Raw genomic sequence first — 23,655 nt, forward strand, 5'->3', positions numbered from 1 at the left:
GATTCACTTAACAACCGGGTTCCTAATGCTAACAATCTCAGTGATTCATTTAACAACCGTGGCAAGGAAAGTCCCTTATGTTTCACTTAACAACAGAAATGTTGGCCTCAGTTTTGGTCATAAGTCGAGGACTACATGTAAATGTGGCGGGGTTTTTTTTTAATTACTTGGTGATCCTGATTTTACTACCTTTTACTGAATTTTTTAAAACCCTGCAAAGGGTTTTAAATCTAAGTTCTATTGGCATTAAGGCCTATTTTCGTCCCCCCAAACTTCCGAAAGGAAACCGGAAGTTGTGCAGAAGGGTCTATTAAGACTGTAACCCTTTGGGCTACGCACGGGGCGGGGCCAAAAGAGCCGTTAAACGTTCTTTCCTTTAGGAGCCAATCAGAAATGTCGGCTTTCCCACCTGGGTGTGGGAAAACGAAAGGGCGGGCCAAAAGGAAAAAAAAAAGACTCGACCAATAAGAATAGAAAAAGAGGAATGGTGTTCCGCCCAGTGGACTAGACCGTGTGCAAATATTTGCATAACGTCACTCACTTACGCAATCTCTGTTTTGGCTGATTGGCTCAAGGCGGGCTGGGAGGCCCAATGAAAGCATCAGCGGATAGGATTGACAAATTACTTTTCCGCCAATAAACGACGGCTACACCTTTTAAAACAAAAACCATGCCAAGTGACCAATCACGCATCGAGGATTAAGATTGGCGAGGGAAAGGCGGCCCAAGTCCACCTCCCTTACTTCTCAACCTTTCTTTCTTTTGCGCCCGTCAATCTTTCCCCCCGGGGGGGGGGGTGGGGCTTCACAGACTGACACCACCCTCCTCCATTCAGCTCCGTACCCCAAGCCAACAAAGGCGCTGGTGGGGGGAAAACCCCCATCGCTCCGTCCCAATCAGCGAGCGGCAACGCTTGGAGGGCGGGCCCCCTCAAAAAAAAAAAAAAAAAAAAGAAAAAGAGCGCCCTTCGCCTCCAATTCACCATTTTGAAGGCGGTCCCGAACCCTTCCCCCAATCGGCGACGGACGCCTCTTGATTGACGGCCGCGCCGGACCAAACGAGGAGCCCGGGCTGAAGGCGCGAGGCAGAGGGCCAATAGAGAGCGCCGGAGCCGGACCAATCGGAGCGGGCGCGAGACGGGGTAGCCAATCGGAGCGCGAAGGCGGGCGGGCAGTGGCGGCGGCGGCGGCGGTGGCGGCGGCGGGAGCAGCGGCGGGCTCTATGGCGTCCGTGAAGGGCACGAGCGGCGGCGGGCGAGGCGCCATCGCGGCCTTGGGGGGCGACGGGGAGCCGGGCGGGGGCCCGGGCGGCGGCCTGCCGTCGCAGTACGGGAACGGGTTGGGGGGAAGCGGCCCCGGGGGGGAGCAGGGCGGGGGGCTCCGCGTGGAGGAGGAGGAGGAGATGGTGATCGAGGCGGCGGGCGACGGCGGCGGCGGCGGGGGGAGCAGAGGCGGCGGCGGCGGCCCCAGGGGCGCCCTCTCGTCCTCCTCGCTGCCCTCCCGGGTCGGCCAAGCCGGCGTGGGCGCCCACCACCACCTCCCTCACCCCGAGGAGCTGGAGGAGGAGGCCGGCTTGGGTGAGGGCGACCCCGGAGACTCCGCCATCGAAGACCCGGTGAGCACTTGGATCGGGGTGGGGGGGGGGAGAAAAAGGGGTCGGGGGGCTTTCTGGGTGGGTGGGTGGACGATGGGGAGAAGGAGGGAGGATGGAGGGATGAATGGAGGGGAGAGGGAAAGGAAAGCATTGTTTTTCTTTTTAAAAAAAAGGAAAGATTAAAAGAGGAAGGAAAGAACTTTAAAAAGGAAAAACTAGGGAGGAAGGAAAGAAGGAGGTGGGGATAAGTGGAAGGAAAGAATTTTAAAAAAAGGAAAGATTAAAGAAGGAGGGAGCGAGGAAATGGGGATAAGAGGGAGGAAGGAAGGGAGGAATTTTAAGAAGGAAGAAGTAGGGAGAAAGGAAGAAAAGAGAGGAAGGAAAGATGGGGATGAGTGTGGAAGGGAGGGAGGAAATAATTAAAGAAAGTGATGGGGATGAGTGGAATGAATGAAGGAAAGAATTTTAAGAAGGAAAAATTAAGGAGAAAGGAAGGAAGGAGGTGGGGATAAGAGGAAGGAAGGAATTTTAAGAAGGAAAAAGTAGGGAGAAAGGAAGAAAGAAGGGAGGAAGGAAGGAAAGATGGGGATGAGTGTGGTAGGGAGGAAGGAAATAATTAAAAAAAGGAAAGATTAAAGAGGAAGGAAAGAGAGGGATGAGTGGAAGGAATGAAGGAAAGAATTTTAAAAAGGAAAAATTAGGGAGGAAGGAAGGAAGGAGGGGGGATAAGTGGAAGGAAAGAATTTTAAAATGGAAAGATTAAAGAAGGAGGGAGCGAGGAAATGGGGATAAGAGGGAGGAAGGAAGGGAGGAATTTTAAGAAGGAAAAAGTAGGGAGAAAGGAAGAAAGAAGAGGAAGGAAAGATGGGGATGAGTGTGGAAGGGAGGAAGGAAATAATTAAAGAAAGTGATGGGGATGAGTGGAATGAATGAAGGAAAGAATTTTAAGAAGGAAAAATTAAGGAGAAAGGAAGGAGGTGGGGATAGGAAGGAAGGAATTTTAAGAAGGAAAAAGTAGGGAGAAAGGAAGAAAGAAGGGAGGGAGGAAGGAAGGAAAGATGGGGATGAGTGTGGTAGGGAGGAAGGAAATAATTAAAAAAGGAAAGATTAAAGAGGAAGGAAAGAGATGGGGATGAGTGGAAGGAATGAAGGAAAGAATTTTAAAAAGGAAAAATTAAGGAGAAAGGAAGGAAGGAGGTGGGGATAAGAGGAAGGAAGGAATTTTAAGAAGGAAAAAGTAGGGAGAAAGGAAGAAAGAAAGGAGAGGAAGGAAAGATGGGGATGAGTGTGATAGGGAGGAAGGAAATAATTAAAAAAAGGAAAGATTAAAGAGGAAGGAAAGAGATGGGGATGAGTGGAAGGAATGAAGGAAAGAATTTTAAAAAGGAAAAATTAGGGAGAAAGGAAGGGAGGAGGTGGGGATAAGTGGAAAGAAGAAAAGGATTAAACAGGAAAGATTAAAGAGGAAGAAAGGAAGGAGATGGGGATGAGTGGAAGGAAAGAATTTTAAAAAGAGGAAAGATTAAAGGAGGGAGGAATGAAATGGGGATAAGAGGAAGGGAGGAATTAAGGGAAAAAAATAAGGGAGAAGGGAAGAAAAGGGAAGGAAAGATGGGAATGAGTGTGGAAAGGAGGAAGGAAGGAAATAATTAAAAAAAGGAAAGATTAAAGAGGAAGGAAGGAGATGGAGATGAGTGGAAGGAAGGAAAGAATTTTAAAAAGGAAAAATAAGGGAGGGAAGGAGATGGGGATAAGTGGAAGGAAGGAAAGAATAAAAAGAAAGATTAAAAAGGAAGAAAGGAAAGGAGATGGGGATGAGTGGAAGGAAGGAAAGAATTTTAAAAAAGAGGAAAGATTAAAGGGGGAGGGGAGAAGGAAGGAGCTGAGGATGAGTGGAAGTGAGGAAGGAAAGAATTTTTTAAAAAGGAAAAATTAAAGAGGGAGGAAGAAAAGAAGTGGAAGCGAGGAAGGATGGAATTTTTCAAAAACAGGAAAGATTTAACGGGGAATGGAAAGAAGGAGATGGTAAAGTCTGGAAGGGAGGAAGGAAAGTTAAAAGAACACGGTAAGGAAGGAAAGAATTAAAAAAACGAGGAAAAATGGAAAAAGGGTGAGCGGTAGGAAGGAAGGAGATGGAAATGAGGAAGGAAAGCATTCAAGAAAGCAAAAATGAAATAGGAAGGGAGGAGATGGGGGAAGGAGAAGGGAGGGAGGAGAGAAGAGGACAAAATTAAAGTACGAGCTTGGAAAGAAGGAATGGATGGGAATAGAAGGAAGGAAAGAACTGAAAAAGAAAAAATAAAATAGGAAGGGAGGAGATGGGAATAAGAGGAAGGGAAGAAGGAAAGAATTTAAACAAGGGAAAAAATGAAAGAGGAAGGAAAGCAGGTGAGAATTTTTTTTTAAAAAAAATCCTCTTCCTCCTTCCTGACCCGGATCTGTCTCTTCTCCTCCCCCCCCCCCAAATTCCTGGCTGGAGAACAATAAGAGGGATGGAAACCCCTCTTTTAAAAAATAAAAAATTCAATGTTTTAAATTTTATTTTTGGGACTAGACCCCATTTTGCTTCAGCACCAGATCAGAGGAGAAAGAGCTGGGTTTTTTTTGCGCATTTTGAAAAAAAAAAGGGATGGATAGGGAAGGGCGACTGTTTGCTGGGGAGGGGGAGATGGGATGGAGCCATGGGGCTTCATGGGAGATGGGAGGGAGAGGATTGAAAAGATTGGGGTGGGGTGGGGAGTCTTTTCCACAAGGCAGATCCTGGGGGGATTGGGGGTGGGGCGTCTGGGAGACACAGGAAAACATGTATGCAGGATGCTTTGATGGGATGCTAGAGCTGCAGGGCAGGAAGCGCCTCCATTGCGTCTCAGCGTGGGAACAAAGAGCGTTGAGCGGAGGATGGGAGCTTCCCGCTAATTGAGCCAATCTGGGGAGAAAGACCCCCTTTTAAAGGCAGAGGGGGCTTCCGTCGTCTGGAACAATGGCTTCGGGGGCAGCCCAGATAGAGCCGGGCGTTTGTAGGGGGTTGTAAAATCTATCTATCTATCTATCTATCTATCTATCTATCTATCTATCTATCTATCATCTATCTATCTATCTATCTATCTATCTATCTATCTATCTATCTATCTATCTATCTATCTATTGGGTTGTAAAATCTATACGTATCTATGGGGTTGTAAAATCTATCTATCTATCTATCTATCTATCTATCTATCTATCTATTGGGTTGTAAAATCTATATGTATCTATGGGGTTGTAAAATCTATCTCTCTATCTCTCTATCTATCTATCTATTGGGTTGTAAAATCTATATGTATCTATGGGGTTGTAAAATCTATCTCTCTATCTATCTCTCTATCTATCTATCTATCTATCTATCTATCTATCTATTGGGTTGTAAAATCTATCGGGTTGTAAAATCTATATGGGGTTGTAAAATCAATCTATCGGGTTGTAAAATCAATCTAATCTATATTGGGTTGTAAAATAACTGTCTAATTGTAAAATCTATATCTATCTATCTATCTGGTTGTAAAATATACCTATCTGGTTGTAAAATCTATCTATCTATCTATCTATCATCTATCTAGAGGGTTGTAAAATAAATCTATCAGGTTGTAAAATAAATCTATATATTGGGTTGTAAAATATACCTATCTATCTGGTTGTAAAATCTATCCATCCATCTTTATCTATCTATCTATCTATCTATCTATCTATCTATCTATCTATCTATCTATCTATCGGGGTTGTAAAATCTATCGGGTTGTAAAATCTATATCTATCTATGGGGTTGTAAAATAACTATCTGATTGTAAAATCTATATCTATCTATCTATCTATCTATCTATCTATCTATCTATCTATCTATCTATATCTGGTTGTAAAATAAATATCTGATTGTAAAATCTATCTATATCTATCTATCTAATCTATCTATCATCTATCTATCTATCTATCTATCTATCTATCTATCTATCTCTGGTTGTAAAATAAATCTATATCAGGTTGTAAAATAAATATCTGATTGTAAAATCTATCTATATCTATCCTATCTATCCTATCTATCATCTATCTACCTATCTATCTAATCTATCTATCTAATCTATCTATCATCTATCTATCTATATCTGGTTGTAAAATAAATCCTATCTGGAGGTTAGAAAGCTTGCACCATTTAATGGAAGGGAAACAATGCTTCTTGGAGTTGTGCGTGAAATGCGGGTGTTAGGATGACTCCAGTGGGGTTGCTCTGTTTCAAATGGAAAAGGAAGTGGGGGGAGGAGAAATGGGACCCAAGAGGGAAAAATCAGGAGGCACAGGGAATGGTGGGTGGGATGCTATCGGGAATGGTGTACAGGTAAATCACGACCCCGACATTCGGTTGCAAAGCAAGAGGTCGGTGAAGTGAATTTTGCCTCTCCTTACGACCCTTTCTGGCCATGGCGGGAGTTAAGTGAATCATCGCAGTGGTTGTGGCGTTAGTAAAACGGTGGTTAAGCAAATCTGGCTTCCCCCGTTGATTTGGCTTGACCGAAGGTCGCAAAAGGGGGAATTGCGTGACCCCAAGACACAGCAATGGGTCATAAATACCGTACTAGTCAGTTTTCCAAGTACCTGAATTTTGATCATGTGACTGTGGGGATGCCGCAGCGGTTGTAAGTGTGAAAAACGGTCATAAGTGGCTTCTCTTTTCAGTGCCGTCGTAACTCCGAACAGTCACAGCAAACTGTTGTAAGTCGAGAGACTAACTGTATTATCCACGATTGGATCCTAGTTGGCAATGCAATTAGTCCTTGATTTATAATCACAATTGGGGTCCAGAATTCCCATTGCGAAGTGAGATGGTTGTTTGCCTCTGTTTTACAACCGACCTTCCCACGGTTGTTAAGGGAATCACGGGATTGTTAAACGAATCCGGCTCCCCCCATTGACTTTGCTAGTTGGAAGCTGTCCAAAAAGGTCACAATGGTGTGATTGTATGACCCCCCAGGGCAGCGTAACAATTGTAAATATGTGCTGGCTGCCAAAATTTTGATCAGCGTCACTGTGGAGATGCCGTGGCCGTAAGCGCGAAGACTGGGGGTAACTCATTTTTTTCAGTGGCGTTATAATAGCAAATGTCACTAAACGAATAATTGTATGTCAAGGACTACCTGTGGTTGCGTTGTAGAATGGATGCAGGTAGTCCTCGACTTACAACCGTTCTTTAAGTGACTATTCAGAGTTATGTCGGTGGTGAAAAAAGTGTCTTAGAACCATTTTTCACCATTCTGGCATCCTCGTGATCAAAACTTGGCAATTAACTCACATTTATGAGGGACGTGAGGTCTCGCGCGATCCCCCTTTGCAACTCTCTGACGAGCAAATGGGGAAAACCAGATTCACGAAACAACTGTGTGACCATCCAAAGGTTGGAAGGATGGTCATAACCTGGGGGCCAAGCGCACTTAACTTATTCAGCAACAAGAAATATTTAGGCCCCAGCATCGTAAGTCGAGGACTACCTAGACGTCTTTCAGGAGGAGCCTTTGGGTGGGAACAATTCGAAAAGGACATTTTATTTTTATTTTGTTTTATTTTGCTCATGGCTGCTTGCCCATTTCTCCCCAGGAGCTGGAAGCCATTAAAGCCAGGGTACGAGAGATGGAGGAAGAAGCCGAGAAGTTGAAAGAGTTGCAAAATGAAGTTGAGAAGCAGATGAACATGAGCCCCCCACCCGGCAACGGTGAGTCCCCCCCCCCTATACATCTTCCTGGAAATTCTGAATTTTAGCCATCCTCTCAATGAGGAGAGCCGTTTTAAGTATTAAGGGTTGTAGACACACATACACAATGTCAAATAGGGGTGTGAGTTTGCGTTTATATCCATGAGTATATATGATGACAGCCTCTTTGGTCTAGTGCAGGGGTTGGCAACTTGCGGCTCTGGAGCCTCTGCTGCAGCTCCCTGTCGCTGGTCAGCTCCACAATTGATAGGGCTTTCGGTTAGGACAGGTAGAGGAAAAAAGACGCTGCGCTAGGAAGAGACTCTATGGTGGGGGAACCGGACTTCCGGTCATCTCCAGAACGGGGAGCTTCCGATTAGGACCTTTGTGGCTCTTGAATGTTTAAGGTTGCCGACCTCTGGTCTAGTGGTTAAGGCACCAGGTGAGAATGCAGGAGACTGTGAGTTCTAGTCCCACCTTAGTCATGAACGTCGGCTGGGGATCTTTGGCCCAAATCATATCCCTCTCCCTCTGTTGAGAGAGACGGCTATTCCAATTTTGACATAGATGGCCTCTTTCAAACCAGTGGTCCTCTGTCCAAAATGGGGAGTTTGCTGTCTTCCAAAGAGTGATCGTTTAAATCCGTGGCAGTCAACCTGGTCCCCACCGCCCACTAGTGGGCGTTCCTGTGGCACGAAAAAACCGCGCTCGACTAAAGTGCGCCCGATTAAACCGCGTCGCTGACGTCATCAACAGGGCGACAACAGCGAGCGCGGAGAAAGAAGGGCGCTTTAAATAGCGCTTTGAAAGCAAGCCGATTCAAGTTAAGGTTAGGGTTAGGGTTAGGTTAAGGGTTAGGATTAGGATTAGGGGGGTTAGGTTTAGGGGTTAATTTTAGGTTTAGCATTTACAGCGTGCTTTTTTCTCTGCGCTGTTATCGCGCTGTGATGACGTCAGCTACGCGGTTTCGTCGAGCGCCCTTTAGTCAAACACGGTTTTGTGGTGGAACCCGGCGTTCCAGCTTTCATGGTGGGCGGTAGGGGTTTGCTGTAACTCTGCTTTATAAATTTTATAAAGTAAAGTGACTTCCCTACTTTATCAATCACCATGACTGTGGAACCGGTGGGCGGTTAGAAAATTTTACTACTAACAGAGATACAAAAAGTGGGCAGTAGGTATAAAAAGGTTGACTACCCTTCGTTTAAATGCATGGATTGGATGGTGGAGGAAAGGAAGGATTTACACTCCTTGCCGACAGCTGATCCTTTTCGTTGGCATCCATTCAGCCAGTCGTTCAAGCCACCTGGAGATTTTATCTCTGTTATCACTCACCTGAGTGGTGGAAATGTGCGCGGGGCCTTCTTGGAACTCTCGAAAGGATTGGGCGTTGGAGATTGGAGAGAGGTGAGGTCGTATCCCTCCCCCTCTGTTGAGAGAGGGGTGTCCAATTGGACACAGATGGGCTCCTTGACCCTTCCTCTTTCAAACCAGCGCTCCTCTCTGTCTTCAAAAGGACGGCCTTTTAAACGCAGGTGGACTGCTGAATTTGCTCCGGATGGGATGTGACCTCCTATGTTGCGCCATGCGTTTCGGAAGTGACTGTTTTGTTTCCCCAACGTACAGTGTGCACCTGTGTTCTGTTGCCTGAAGATCCTCCTGAGCCTACTTGGGGTAGCCACACGTTTGGAGGGTTTCCTTGATGTGTTCTCCTTTTTTCTTTCCCATTTTTGCTGGTACGCAGGCCTCCAGTTCGTTGGGGTAGGGTTCTGGTGACTTCCGTTTTGTGCTCCAATGTGGGGTGGGTGGGAATCAAAATGTAAATATTGATTCGCGACGGGGGAGGATGTTTCTCTAAACTTCAATGTTGACTTCTGTCTTGCTTAGGTTTAGGTTTAGGTTAGAATAGAATAGAATAGAATTTTATTATTTGTATGCCGCCCTTCTCCGGGAGGACTCAAGGCAGCGAACAATTCAAAAGGGGAAAAGGGGGAACATAAAACGAAATACAGATAATTTAAATAAGCAAGAGTCACACCACCATACAAGTCGAGAGGGGAGGGAACTCATCACCCCCAGGCCTGCCGGCAAAGCCAGGTTTTGACGGCTTTTCGGAAGGCCTGGAGAGAGGTGAGGGTCCGGATCCCTGCGGGGAGTTCATTCCAGAGGGCCGGAGCTGCCACAGAGAAGGCCCTCCCCCGGGTAGTAGCCAGATGGCATTGGCTAGTAGATGGAACCCGGAGGAAGCCAACCCTGTGAGATCTAATGGGTCTGTGGGAGGTAATAGCAGTAGCAGTTAGACTTATATACCGCTTCATAGGACTTTCAGCCCTCTCTAAGCGGTTTACAGAGTCAGCATATCACCCCCACAGTCTGGGTCCTCATTTCACCCACCTCGGAAGGATGGAAGGCTGAGTCAACCTTGAGCCGGTGAGATTAGAACCGCCGAACTGCAGATAACAGTCAGCTGAAGTGGCCTGGAGTACTGCACCCTAACCACTGCACCACCTCGGCTCTTGCAGCAGGCGGTCTGTCAAGTACCCAGATCCAATACCATGAAGGGCTTTATAAGTTACGACTAGCACCTTGAAGCGTATCCGGAGACTGATCGGTAACCAGTGCAGCTCGCCGAGGATAGGTGTAACGTGGGTGTACCGAGGTGCACCCACAATCGCTTGCGTGGCTGCATTCTGGACGAGCTGAAGTCTCCGAATACTCTTCAAGGGCTGCCCCATGTAGAGCGCATTTATTAGCATTTGTATGCCGCCCACTCTCAAGAGAGACTGGGCGGTTCACAGATAAAACGGGACATATATAAAAAAATTAAAATAAAAACAAACATTAAAATTACACAGCATGCATACAGCTTGGAGTGGGGCTGGATAAAATCAACAGCCCCAGGCCTGCCGGAACAGAGCTTTACAGAAGGCCGGAAGAGTAGTAAGGGTCCGGATCTCTACGGGGAGATCGTTCCATCGGGCCAGAGCAGCTACAGAGAAGGCCCTCCCCCGGAGAGCCGGCAACCGACATTAACCGGCCGATGGCACTCGGAGGAGGCCCAATCTGTGTGATCTTATTGGTCTCTGGGAGGTAATTGGCAGGAGGCGGTCTCTCGGGTAGCCAGGTCCTAAACCATGTAGGGCTTTAAAAGTAACGCCTAGCACCTTGAAGCGTGTCCGGAGACCAATGGGGAGCCAGTGCAGCTCGCGGAGGATAGGTGTGACGTGGGTGTACCCAGGCACCCCCACTATCGCTCGCGCGGCTGCATTCCGGACCAACTGCAGTCTTCGAACACTCTTCAGGGGCAGCCCCATGTAGAGCGTGTTACCGTAATCTTGTCCTGCGCAAGCCAGGAAGGCCAGAGACTCTTTTCTATAACATCTTTGTCATGCGGATTTGATGTGTCTCTCCACGGTGTTGATCTGCTTGATGAACGCTTGCCAATTCCTGTGTTTCGATCTTGATCCAGGTATCGTCGACATACCTGTGCCAGTGAGTGAGAGGAATTCCTGGGAAGGAGTCAAGGACTTTGGTTTCTACCTCTTCCATGTAGAGATTGGCCACCGGGGACGACGACACAGGGGGGTGCATGGTGCAGTTGTGTTTTTGTCCGTAGAAACCTTCACTGTATTTTAAAAAAAAATCAGGCTGAGTGGTCTGGGCCGAGGTTGGTTCTGTCACCTTAAGGGGCTGTCCGGCGTGCCTCCCTCAATAACCAAGGAAGAAAACTCCCAGCTCCATTGTTTGCGGAATTAAAATACTTTTAGCAATAGCAATAGCAGTTAGAGTTATATACTGCTTCATAGGGCTTTCAGCCCTCTCTAAGCGGTTTACAGAGTCAGCATATTGCCCCCAACAACAATCCGGGTCCTCATTTTACCCACCTCGGAAGGATGGAAGGCTGAGTCAACCCTGAGCCGGTGAGATTTGAACAGCCGAACTGCAGAACTGCAGTCAGCTGAAGTAGCCTGCAGTGCTGCATTTAACCACTGCGCCACCTCGGCTCTTTTTACTGGTTATGAACAGAGAGCAGCGAAAGTAAAGCAAGATCTGAGCCAGGAAGGCGCGAACAAGTACAGATCAAATGATAACCCAGCCCCCTCCCTCCAACGCCCCCACCCCAGGGTCCAATCCGCAGCTCCCTTGGGTGTCATGTGGGGTGCATCTCCCAAAGGCATCATCAGGTTGGTAATGCAGGACGGTTGGCCTTGACCAGGTCCAAACAGCGGCTGCAGAAGATGGGTGAGAAGAATACTCCCTTTTTCATACCATTTATTCCCATCCCAAATACCTGCCCCTCCCCTCCCCGTTTCTATGGCAGCCGATAGTAAGCAAGGGAAGCAGAGGCTGACAGGGGCTGTCTTGTGGCGGTTGTTTTTTCTGGACTGGACCCCCGGATGAGACCCATGGTTTCCTACGATGTGACTTAACCCTCTTCCCCTGCCTTCCAACTAACAAAGCTGTCGTGGTAGTGAAGAAAGATACTACCCCTTAGGTGACAGCACCAACCTCAGCCCAGGCCACCGAAGGGCCTCTACTTGAACACTACCTGTTTTAAGTACGATGGTTTCTACGGACAAAAACGCAGCTGCCCCATGGGCCGACCTGTGTCCCACATTGTGGCCAATCTTAGAAACCAAAGTCCTGGACTCCTTCCTAAAAAATTCCACTCACTCACTCACTGGTTATAGGTATGTGGCCCAGGGGTGGGTTCCTGCCAGTTCTAACCTCTTCTATAGATTTGTTCCACAAATCTACAGTGCCGTTTAGAACCGATTTCAGCTCCCCTCCCCCCCGCCCATCCGCACATCATCAAGATGAAGAGCGAGAGGAGGAATTCTGGGAGTTGAGGTCCACAAGTCTTAAAGCTGTCAACTTTGAACACCCCTGAGGTTTTTTTCCCCTAAGGGTTAGGGGTGCGAGGGTCTTGTAACTTGACAGCTTTAAGACTTGCGTGCTTCAATGCCAGAGTTCCTGAGCCAGCATGACTGGAGGAAGAATTCTGGGAGTTGAAGTCCACAAATCTTAAAGCTGTCAAGTTTGAACACCCCTGGAGTTTTTTTTCCCTAAAGGGTTAGGGATGAGAGGGTCTTGTAACTTGACAGCTTTAAGACTTGCATGCTTCAAATGCCAACGTTACTGAGCCAACATTTTGATTGCTAAGCAAGAGCGTTGTTAAGTGAGTTTCACCACATTTTACAAGCCAATCCCACAAAGCAGGCCACACCTACAGAAGAGGTTCTAATTTTTTTTGAAACCCACCACTGATGTGGACGATACCTGGATCAAGATCAAAATGGAGGAATTGGAAGCGTTCATCAAGCAGATCAACGCTGTGGAGAGAGACCTCAAATTCGCGCGGGAAGATGTTATGGGAAATAGTCTCTAGCTTTCCTGGCTTGTGCATTAAAGAAGACCGAAATCTTAATGTTGAAGTTTAGAGAATCAATATTTACATTTTGATTCTCATCACCCGCCGGAGCACAAAATGGAAGTCATCAGAACCCTACACCACACCACCGAGATGAAGGCCTTGCCTGCCAGCAAAGATGGAGGGCGGGGGGGGGGAGGAGAAGGAAAGCACACCAAGGAAGCCCTCCAAACGTGTGGCTATCCCAAGTGGGCCGTCATCAAATCTTCCCAATAGTCCCCACAGGACCTTCTCCAAAACAAGACAACGAAACAACGTGGTATATGCAGCGAGCCATCTGTATGTTGGGGAAACAAAACAACCGCTTCCGAAACGCATGGTGCAAGATAGAACAAAACCCATCCGGGCTAAATTCACCACCTCTCTCCAGTCTCCAACATCCAATCCTTTTAAGAGTTCCAAGAAGGCTCCAGGCACATTTCCGCCACTCAGGTGACTGATAACAGAGATAAAACCTCCAGGTGGCTTGAACGACTGGCTAAATGGATGCAAATGAAAAGGATCAGCTGTCTGCAAGAAGTGTAAATCCTTCCCTTCCTCCACCATCCAATCAGAGCCGAAGAGGAGAAGCAAAAGATCTTCGAAGAAATGCCAGAAAGACCAGCTGCCTCTTGGGAAAAGCATCTTTGGGTATAACCTGGATGACGGGGAATCTCTATAATGTTCCCTTCCACCTGATTTAATCATTCTCTCATTTTTTTCTTTCTTTCTCTCTCTCTCTCTAGCTGGTCCGGTCATCATGTCTTTAGAAGAAAAGATGGAAGCCGACGCCAGATCGATATACGTAGGAAATGTGAGTTTCCCCCTTCCCTCTTAGCTTTCTTCCGAGCGAGGACCAAACCAGCAGGCTCACCTCCTGAACTGGGACCCGTCTTCCATTTCAGGTCGATTACGGGGCAACTGCAGAAGAGTTGGAAGCCCACTTCCACGGCTGTGGTTCCGTCAACCGCGTGACCATCCTGTGTGACAAATACACGGGCCATCCCAAGGGGTGAGTTGAGTTTTTCGTGTGTGTGTGTGTGAGAGAGAGAGAGAGACAGAGAAGCTGCTTTCAGATTGCATTGGATTTATTCGATTTGTATGCCGCCCTATTCCCAAAGGGACTCAGGGCAGCTGAACAAAAGCCAAGGGGAGGGGAGAACAATACCAAAAAGTAAGACAAAAACAAAACAGGACTATACAAACAATTTAAAAAACACAACAAGCACAGCCAAGTCGAGTAGGGGTGGAACTCAACAACCCCAGGGGTTGTTGACCTCAGAGGCAGACATCAGTGAGGCAGACGAGCAGCTGGAGCCTGTTCCCAGTGTGCGCATGCGCAGAGTTGCCAGACGAAGGGAACAGCTAAAGAACAGGGGTCGACTTGGGAGTAAGCAGGTAGACGATGAATGGCCCCTCCCAGAGGAAATAAAAGAGGAGCGAAAGGGGAGTGGAGTTTGCAGGAGGCCATTTAGTTCCCTTCATTGGTTCAGGACTCTCCAAGACTCCTTGCAAAGTTTGGCAGATATCAGCCTGGCAGCTCTCCAAGCTAGATGAGGTCTGTGACTGTAAATCCTCCCTTGAAAAACTTTGGTAGATGGGAATGAGCAGAATTCACGGTCAATAAAAGGGGTTTTTGTCGGGACAAGGAGTTGGCTTCAGGCCCTTGGGACGCCTCTGTCACAACATTGGGTTTTGTTTTACTTTTGTTTTTTTCCTATCTTTGGGGTTTAATTCTGTCAGGATCAGGAAAAAGGGAGTTTCGGTTTACCTTGGAGAGTTTATTTTTAGCCTGATTCCCCTTATCTTAATGGCTCTACTTAAGTGTTCCTGTGGTCAGCTTTGTTACTTCTGTAACAGCCTTTAGCAGGGCTGCTCTGAGTTTTCCTTTCAGCTGATGCTTCTTGGTTTCCTTCAAGGGGAGGGGCTGGCTTAAGTCTTTTCGTCACTGCTTTTGTGGTTCCTGGCACTGTCCTTTGGGGTCCACTTCCCACAATTGGTACCTAGGTACGCCTCCACCCTTTTGTTTAATGACCTTTTGAAGTTACAACGGCACTCAAAAAAAGGGGACTCGTGACCGTTTTCACACTTAACGACCATTGCGGGCACCCCTGGGGTCACGGAAATCCAAAATCTGGATGCTTGGCAACTGTGTTTACGACGGTTGTCGTATCCTGGGGTGTGTGAGTGTGTGTCTGTCCTGTGATTTCCTTTTGCGACCTTCTACCAAACTTGGGAGCCAGATTTGCGTCACAGCTGTGGCGAGCAAGGTCGTAAAATGGGGGGCAAAGCTTGCTTGAGCATCTGCCTCGCTTAGCGACTGACATTTGGGCCCCCGGTTGCGGTGGTAAGCTGAGGACTGCCGGCGAGTGAGCCTCCCACGGAATAGTAATGAAACAGTCTAATGCGTTTTTCTTCTGCCCATTTTCTCAAGGTTCGCCTACATTGAATTTTCCGACAAGGAATCGGTGCGGACTTCCTTGGCGTTAGACGAGTCCCTCTTTAGGGGGAGACAGATCAAGGTGGGTATGCCCTTCACACACACACACACACAGACACACACACACACACCTATGCCCGATTCCCGAATAGTAACTTTTGCAGCCAATCTATGGCACACAGAGCCCCCTGTGGGCACGCACACCATTGCCAGCGGCTCTTCCGGGTCCTGTTGCGCATATGGGGGTGGGAGGGTTGCATGTTTAACTCCCACAGGAGCAAAAGGGGGTAGTGCTTGCACACGCTTGTGTGCATCGGCCTGAGTGGTCCTTCCCCTGAGTGTGACTGTCAGCCTTCCAAATATCATCCAGAATTAAATCCGAGTTCAAGGCATAGCTTTCATCAAATTTTTCAATTTAATAAGAGAGACCTGTTGGTACAAACCGTGGAAAACCCGAATCTGAAAGCTTCCTGGGTTTCCCACCCAGTTGAAAGTTCAAGAGCTTGCCCCCCACAGCCTCAAGTCCATCACATGGTCCAATCTTCCTCTGCCACGCTGGCATTTCCACCCATCTAGTTCCGGTCAGGTGCGGAGACAAAGGATGACCTTGGGCTTCTAGAAAGGAATGTTTTATTTTGACAACAACATTCTACTCCTTACTATCCGCCCTCCCAGTTCCCCACTAATGAAACAGAATAGAAAATATAACCCAATAACCCAGCCAGTTCAGAGAGCATCAAGAACCCCTCAATTATCCTTCTCATCCTTTTTCTTCTCCCTCTCTTTTTCTTTTCCTCCTCTTGTCTTCTTTTCCTCCTGCTTCCCAAACCCTGCGCCCTTCTAGCACTGATAATGTTCCTTAGTTGGGTCATGAAACCAACCTACCTACCTCTCCCTCCCCCTCCCTCCCTCCCTCTCTCTCTCTCTCTCTCTCTCTCTCTCTCTCTCTCTCTCTCTCTCTCTCTCTCTCTCAACCTACCTACCTCTCCCTCCCCCTCCCTCTCTCTCTCTCTCTCTCTCTCTCTCTCTCTCTCACACACACACACACACACACACACACACACACAAACATTCTTTCCCTCTTCTCCCTTCTTATTGACAGGACATTTCTCCTTAGCTCTAGTTGTTTTTCTCCTTGATTCCATCCATTGCTTCTTGTTCTACTTGTATCTCAGTAGCTGATATTTCTTCCTTAAATCTCATCCTCTCCCCCGCCCCTCCCCCTTTCACAAACACACACACAAACACACCCTTCCTTGTGAGAATGGATGGAAAGTTACTCTTTTTATAAAATACACCCAGAGAATCATGAAATACTTTTTAAGGCAGTGCCTCTTACTTGCAAGCCTCAGCCGCAAGGCCAAATAAAAACCAGAAATGATAAAGAGCTAGTCCCTATCAGTGTCAGCGTGGTCTGAATATTCAAGGACGTAAGCCCATGCGCAGGACAAATTGTAAAAGACCAGATAAGGTGGATCCTGTTGTGACTAGGCAAAGGGGTAATCACGTTGGTCACAAACACAGAATGTAAGGGATCTTAGGCAGGACGTATTTTTCAGAGTATAAGATGCACCTTCCCCCCCCCCCCCCAAAAAAAAAAAGAGAATGAAAATCTGGGTGCGTTTTAAACACTGAATGCAGCATTTTTGGCCGCCTGAAACTCCACCCCTTTCACAAAAATGGTCATTCAGAGGGTTTGGGAGGCCTGCAAAATGCTCCTGGGGGCTGGGGAGGGCAAAAACGAGGGTAAAACAGGCCGTTTTTTTGCTTATTTTTGCCCCCAGGAGCACTCTACAAGCCTCCCAAAGCCTACGCATGCCCTGTTTAACTGGTCGTTTTTTGCTCGTTTTTGCCCTCAGAAGCACTCTACAAGCCTTCCAAAGCCTATGCATGCACTGGTTTTTTTTTTTTGCAAAAAAACGGGCCCGTTTTCACAAAAAATGAGGTGTGCAGAAAGTTTAGGGAGGCCTGCAGAGTGCAAAAACTTTTTTTTTTTAAATTTACCTTTTCAAAATCTTGGTGCTTCTTATCGTCCGAAAAATACGGTGCATTGTGTGGAGTGCGTATATTGTGGAAATGTACCAGTGCCTTGCGTGAAACTCAAAGAGCGCGCTTCACAATCGCAATCCAACTTGGGAAGGGATTGCAAGGAGGCCTGCTTTTGCAAAGGCGAATTTAATAAACTTTCTTGGTTTATTAAGCAATAAATTTGACAGCGTTGTCTGTCGAATTAGTGAGTGTCAATTTTGGATGTTTGAAAAATCTCACACCCTTGAGCCTGACCTGCACGATTCTCTTCCTTTTTTTTAGGTGATTCCCAAACGGACCAACCGGCCAGGCATCAGCACCACAGACAGAGGCTTCCCCAGAACCCGGTACCGAGGGCGAGGCTCCGGCTACAGTAGTTCCAGGGCCCGTTTCTACAGTGGCTTCAGCAGCAGGCCGCCCCGAGGGCGTGCTTACAGGTCTGACCCTTAAAAAGGGATCAGCAGGTTGGGAGGAAAAGGGAAGGGGGGGGTTCGATCCACGGTAGGTGGTCAGGTTCGCACTTGCAGACGGCTAGGTAACAATCCCCAGGCTTAAAAGGCCCAGCCTCCCTTCATTAATCACGTGAAACAGACCCAGGAAAGAACTGCAAGCAGGGTGGATTTGATTTACCGTATTTTTCGGAGTATAAGACGCTCCGAAGTGTAAGATGCACCTAGCTTTTGGGGAGGAAAAGAAGGAGAAAAAAAATCTGCCTCTCAGCAATTTGCCGTCTTGCAGCAAACAGCCAGTTTCAGTTTCCATTTCAGCACAGCTGTCAAGATTACGAATAGCATCCAAAAGTCAGAGTCCAAGGCGAAGAGTTGCTCAAAGTTCCAATTGATTAAGAGAGCCATGTTGGCACCTCTGGGAAAACCCGAATCTGAGAGTTTCCCGGTTTTCCCCACCCAGTTGGAAGTCCAAGATCTTGCCCTCACACCCACAAGTCCATCATATGGTCCAATCTCCCACTGCCATGTTGGCAGCTTCTACCCATTCAGTTCCGGTCAGATGCAGAGGGGCCAAAGACAAAGGATGACCTTGGTTTTCTAGAAAGAATGTTGTTATGGCTACATAGCATCTAACTCCTTACAATCCCCCCTCCCATTTTCCCACAATAGAAAATGGATAGCAGAATAATAGAAAGTGTGGCAGGCCAAACATCCAAAAGAAAAGATGGCTGCAGGCCTGACAACAGCCCGATTAGAACAAGAAAAAAAAATTGGCCTTTGCCCCCTTCAGTCCCAGCAATTTGCGCTGTATTTGGTGTATAAGACACACCCAGATTTTCAGCTTCTTTTCTGAGGGAAAAAAGTGTGTCGTATACATTCTCTATTATAAGTTTCAGGTATTATCCCCAACAAAAATATTTCTGGTGTTAACTCAATACGCTGTTTTATCACACGGCTTTTTGATAAGCAAAATCAACAGGACAAACGTTATTTCAACCGTGTTGCTAGCTTAAAAGAACCGCAGCAATACACTTAACGGCTGTGGCGAGTAGAGTCGTAAAATGGGGCAAAGCTCTATTTTTTTTACCCACGTCTCGCTTAGCGACAGGAAATTTTGGGCTCCCTTTGCAGCCGGCCGTTGAGAACCACTCACCCTGATAAAACTCCTCAAATCGATTTTTCCCCCCAGAAACCTGGGAGCCTCAAAATGTGTTTTTGACCTCTCTGAATTGAAAAGTCGATTAAAGTTTCAAATTAGCTTCAGGATGGCAGAACCCAAAGGAAGATTTTTTTTAAAAAAAAAAGTGATAAAAGCAACGGAGATAATCGCCAAAATTCAGTCTTTTTTTTTTCCTTTTCTTTTTTTTGGGAGGTGCTCAATTTTTTTCGCATTTTTTTTAAAAAAAACCATTTTCTGTGGTTTTTATAAAAGCTTTAAAAACAAAGAAAAGAAAATATACCTCTTTTTATTAACCTGTTTCCTTCTTCTCTTCACAGGGGCCGGGCCAGATCGACCTCATGGTATTCCCCTTACTAAAAACAAAAACAAAAACAAAAATGGTTTTTTAGGAAGGAGGAAAAAAAAAAAGAAAAAAAAATGAAGATTGTTACCATGATGGAAAAAAAAAATTATATATATATATATATAAATATATACTGTTGGTGGGAGGAGGATGTTTCTAAACGCTGTGCAGAGAAAAAAGATGGAGGGAGCGGAGAAAGAAAGAAAGAGAAAAAGAGAAAAAAAATTGTGGGGCAGACGAGCTTTTGTTAAAACACCTGGTAGTATTGTTGAGAGAGTGAAGTTTCTCTCTCTGCCCTTCCTTCCCTTTGGCAGATTTTTTTTGGGGGGGGGGTGGGAAATTCTTCCTCTGTGTTTTTAGGAGTGTGGGGGGGGGACAATGCTGGGGAGGGCGTCCCCATCCCCTCCAAAATTCTGATTCTTTTGTTCCTCTTTCGTTGCTCCATTGTGTGTCTTTGCGCATTTATTTCCCTGCTTGATTCCCGCTGCCTGCCTTCCTTCCTTCCTTCCTTCCTTCCTTCCTTCCTTCCAGACTAGCCAGGAAGAAGCTGGCATTCAAAGCTTCGTCGCTATCTCTTTTTTTCAGGCGTCCCTTAGCCCAACTTATGTTTCCGCCCATCAATGCCCCACCAGGTTCTGGCTGGCGGTTGCAGAAGGGATCCATCCCTGCCTCTTACTCTCCATCACCCTTTCGCTCCAATCTCGGAATTTTGTCCTGCACCCAAATGCATTGTTCTAAAAAAAAAAGACCGATTCCTGTTTAAAAAACGGGTTCTTCCTTCCCTCCCATCCGGTGCCCGCCATACAGGTCATAGGTGTTTCCCTGTGCCCCCCATTTTTTCCTCCCTCGTGTGTGTCTCTTCTTGGGGGGGGGGGCGGGTTGTTATATGCCTTGTTTGAGTGTCTTTATCTTTACAGATTCCTTTATTTTTTAGCCTGAAGAAATACACCGAAACCTGATGCTGTAGAAAACCAGGGGGTGGGGGTGGGGAAATAAAAAAAATAAAATAAAAGACCACCCCGGAAGGGCTTTTTTTGGGGTGGGTGGGTGTTGGGAATGATTTTTAAAAAAAAATAAAAAATAAAAAAAGGAAAAAAAAAAAAGAGGGGAAAAAAATATTCCAGGTCAGAGGGGGAGGTTAAAACAGAGGAAGAAGCAGAATGTTATAAGGGTGGGAAAAAAATAAAAAAAAATAATAAAGATGTTTTTGGAAGAAACGAGCGTTGGATGTGTGACTTTTCTCGGCCGATGCTGAAAGGTGGGTATATTCCAGGGGTGGGTTTCTCGCCCCGTTCCAACCGGTTCGGTTGGAACGGGGCCGGCGGCGTCCTCGTGCACGCGCGCGGTGCACGCATGCGTACTAGCATCTGTGCGATGCTCCAGCTGCTTCTGAAGGATCGCGCAGGCGCTGTATGCGTCCTGCGCATGCGTGGAAGCGCAGAACTCGTCAAAACCGGGTAACGAGGGTGGGCGGGTGGGCCCTTCGCCGTTCCCGGAAGTTACTTACTTCCGGGTTCGCCAACCAACCGGTTCGCAGGAACCGCCGCGAACCGGTTGAAACCCACCCCTGGTATATTCCCATACAGGTGGTCCTCGACAGCGGCGGTTCTCTTAGTGACCTGTTCTGACCCCCCCTTCCTCGCTCGTTCAGAGACGACAGGCAGACACTTAAAAGGAAAGAACTTTATCAGCCTCAGCTCACGCTGGCTGCGAGCCCCAAAATAAACATAAATAAAGTCTCTGGCAAGAAGATAACAGAATGCAAAAACAAAGATCTCTTACAGCCAAACCAGGTGTACAGAAAGAAAGCAGATCACTTCTCCAAGTGCCCCTCACAAACAAACCATGACTGATGAACCATGAACGAACGACGAACGTTGACTTCTATAACCAGGACGTGGCACCATCAGTCCTTTTATCTCCAGAAGACCACACTAACGAGCCCCAGCTGCATTGTTATTCCTGCATCCCGACTCAACTCACAGCAAACGTCTGCTGAGTCACAACAGTGACAGTTAAAAGTTACAGCGGCGCCGAAAAAAATGCCCTCGTGACTGTTTTTCTCACTTACTGACCTTTGTTGCGTCCTCAGCTTGCTCAGCTGATCAGAATTCAAACGCTTGCCGGCTGACTCGCAGTTATGATGGTTGCCGTGGCCCGGGATGGGGACATCCGAGTTTTTTTTTTTAGGTGCGGGTGTCGTCGATCTGACAAATTTAATGGTGGTGGGGAATTCACAAGGGTCTCGTTCGCTTAACGACTTGCAGCGATTTGCTTCACGACCCTGGCAAGAAAGGTTGTAAAACGGGGGGCAGTGAAGTTCACAACGGAAAGCGTGGGCTCGGGGGAGTCGTTAAGTGAAGCCGGAGCACTTCTAAACCGGTTTTGTCGGCTTGAAAGGGAAGGTTATGCATTTTGCTAATCCTTAAAATGGAATTTTTGCATCAATTCTGTAATTGGGTGTGTATGTAGGGTATACTTTAGCTTAACAATTAAGACTGACTTGTTAATGTTGGTTGCAGGCGTGACCCGTCAAAACCGCGGATGACAAAAGCACGCTCGACGAAAGCGCATACCTGACGTCAGCAGCGCGATGAAAAAAATTACAAAATAAATTAAAATAAAATTAAAGCAAGCCGATTCACATAAAGGTAAGGGTTAGGGTTAGGTTAAGGGCTAGGGTTAGGTTTAGGGTTACGTTAAGCGTTAGGGTTAGGTTTAGCGTTAGGTTAAGGGTTAGCGTTAGGTTAAGGGTTAGGTTTAGGGTTAGGTTAAGGGTTAGGGTTAGGTTTGGGGGGGTTAGGGTAAGGTTTTCACTTTAATTTTAAATTTTCCGCTCACAGCGCGATGTTTTCGTCGCGCTGTGATGACGTCACATACGCGCTTTCATCGAGCGCGATTTTGTCGTCCGCGGTTTTGTGGTGGAACCGGTTGCAGGATAGCATCCCTTTCAAACATCCCCAGCAATTACAGGAGGCAAAACAACTCGGGCAATCCTCAATTTACGACGACAACTAGCTAACAAAATGAAATTCAATGTAGAGAGAAGTCAAATCTTACACTTAGGCAAGAAAAACCAAAAGGACACATGTAGACTGGATGAAATCAGGCTTAATAGCGGTCACCAAGAGGAATCTTGGAGTCTTAGTGGACACCCACTAAATAGGAGTCAGCCGTGTGCAGCGGCAGCCAAAAATGCCAATGCAATCCTAAATTGGATTAATAGAGGCATACAATCAAGATCAAGGGAGCTACTAACACCACTCTAAAGCCTTAGTAAAGCCACACCTAGAATCCTGCATCCGGTTTTGATCACAACACTATAAAAAAAGTTAAGACTCTAGAAAGTGCAGAGAAGAGCAACCAGGATGAGGAGGGGACTGGAGGCTAAAACACGAAGAACGGTTGCGGGAATTCCAAGGAAGAGAAGGACCAGGGGAGACACGAGAGCAGTCTTCCGATATTTTGAGGGGCTGCCCCAGAGAGGAGGGGGATCAAGCTATTCTCGAAGGCATCTGAAGATCAGAAAAGGAATAATGGTTGGATCTGAGAGAGATTCAACCTGGAAATAAGGATAAATTTTCTGACAACAATCCACCCGTGGAACAGAAGTTGCCTTCGGAAGTTGTGGGAGCTTCATCCCTGGAGGCTTTCAAGAAGAGACTGGACTGCCATCTTGTCAGAAATGATAGCAATAGCAGTTAGATTTATATACCGCTTCATAGGGCTTTCAACCCTCTCTAAGCGGTTCACAGAGTCAGCACATCGCCCCCACAGTCTGGGTCCTCATTTCACCCACCTTGGAAGGATGGAAGGCTGAGTCAACCTTGAGCCGGTGAGATTAGAACCGCTGAACTGCAGATAACAGTCAGCTAAAGTGGCCTGCAGTACTGCACCCTCCCAAAGACCCGTCAGATCTCACAGGGTCGGCCTCCTCCGGGTTCCGTCCACCAGCCAATGCCATCTGGCTACTACCCGGGGGAGGGCCTTCTCTGTAGCAGCTCCGGCCCTTTGGAATGAACTCCCCGCGGAGATCCGGACCCTCACCTCTCTCCAGGCCTTCCGGAAAGCCGTCAAAACCTGGCTGTGCCGGCAGGCCTGGGGTTGATGAGTTCCCCTCCCCTCTCGACTGGTATGGCTGTGTGATTTTCGTGTATTTTAATTATGTGTACTGTTGTTTATGTTCCCTTTCCCCTTTGAGTTGTTCGCCGCCCTGAGTCCCTCCTGGAGAAGGGCGGCATACAAATAAACCAAATACAATACAATACAATACCCTAACCACTGCGCCACCTCGGCTCATGATATACGGCGGGCATGTCAAACTCGCAGCCTGCGGGCCGGATGTGTCGTGTGTGCTGGCCGGTTTAGTGAAGGGGGGGGGAAAGTCCTGCTGCGTCATGTGACACTCCTTGTGTAGGGTCTGGCTGGGAGGGGTTGAGCTAGATGACCCAACAAGGTCCCTTCCAACTCGTGTCCATCTGTTTAAACTTCTGGTATACGTTTAG

General features: G+C 47.1%; 1 protein-coding gene across 1 annotated transcript; it reads left to right on the plus strand.

Annotated features, from left to right (window-relative positions):
- Window positions 1–1,399: 1,399 nt before the first annotated feature.
- PABPN1 (poly(A) binding protein nuclear 1) lies at window positions 1,400–19,172 on the plus strand. Its single transcript, XM_032237517.1, has 7 exons — window positions 1,400–1,614; window positions 7,210–7,324; window positions 13,457–13,524; window positions 13,616–13,722; window positions 15,145–15,232; window positions 17,461–17,615; window positions 19,125–19,172. Exons 1-7 carry the CDS (start codon window positions 1,402–1,404, stop codon window positions 19,162–19,164), a joined length of 786 nt encoding a protein of 261 aa, XP_032093408.1. The 5' UTR covers window positions 1,400–1,401; the 3' UTR covers window positions 19,165–19,172.
- The last annotated feature ends 4,483 nt before the right edge of the window (window positions 19,173–23,655 follow it).

The sequence above is a fragment of the Thamnophis elegans genome, chromosome Z (assembly GCF_009769535.1).
Source record: "Thamnophis elegans isolate rThaEle1 chromosome Z, rThaEle1.pri, whole genome shotgun sequence".
In the NCBI taxonomy this organism is placed as follows: domain Eukaryota; kingdom Metazoa; phylum Chordata; class Lepidosauria; order Squamata; family Colubridae; genus Thamnophis; species Thamnophis elegans.

Coding starts and splice junctions, on each gene's coding strand:
- PABPN1 (XM_032237517.1), top strand. CDS start 1,402: ATGGTGATCGAGGCGGCGGGCGACGGCGGCGGCGGCGGGGGGAGCAGA. Junction 7,325..13,456: donor GAGCCCCCCACCCGGCAACG/GTGAGTCCCCCC, acceptor CTCTCTCTCTAG/CTGGTCCGGTCATCATGTCT. Junction 15,233..17,460: donor TTAGGGGGAGACAGATCAAG/GTGGGTATGCCC, acceptor CCTTTTTTTTAG/GTGATTCCCAAACGGACCAA.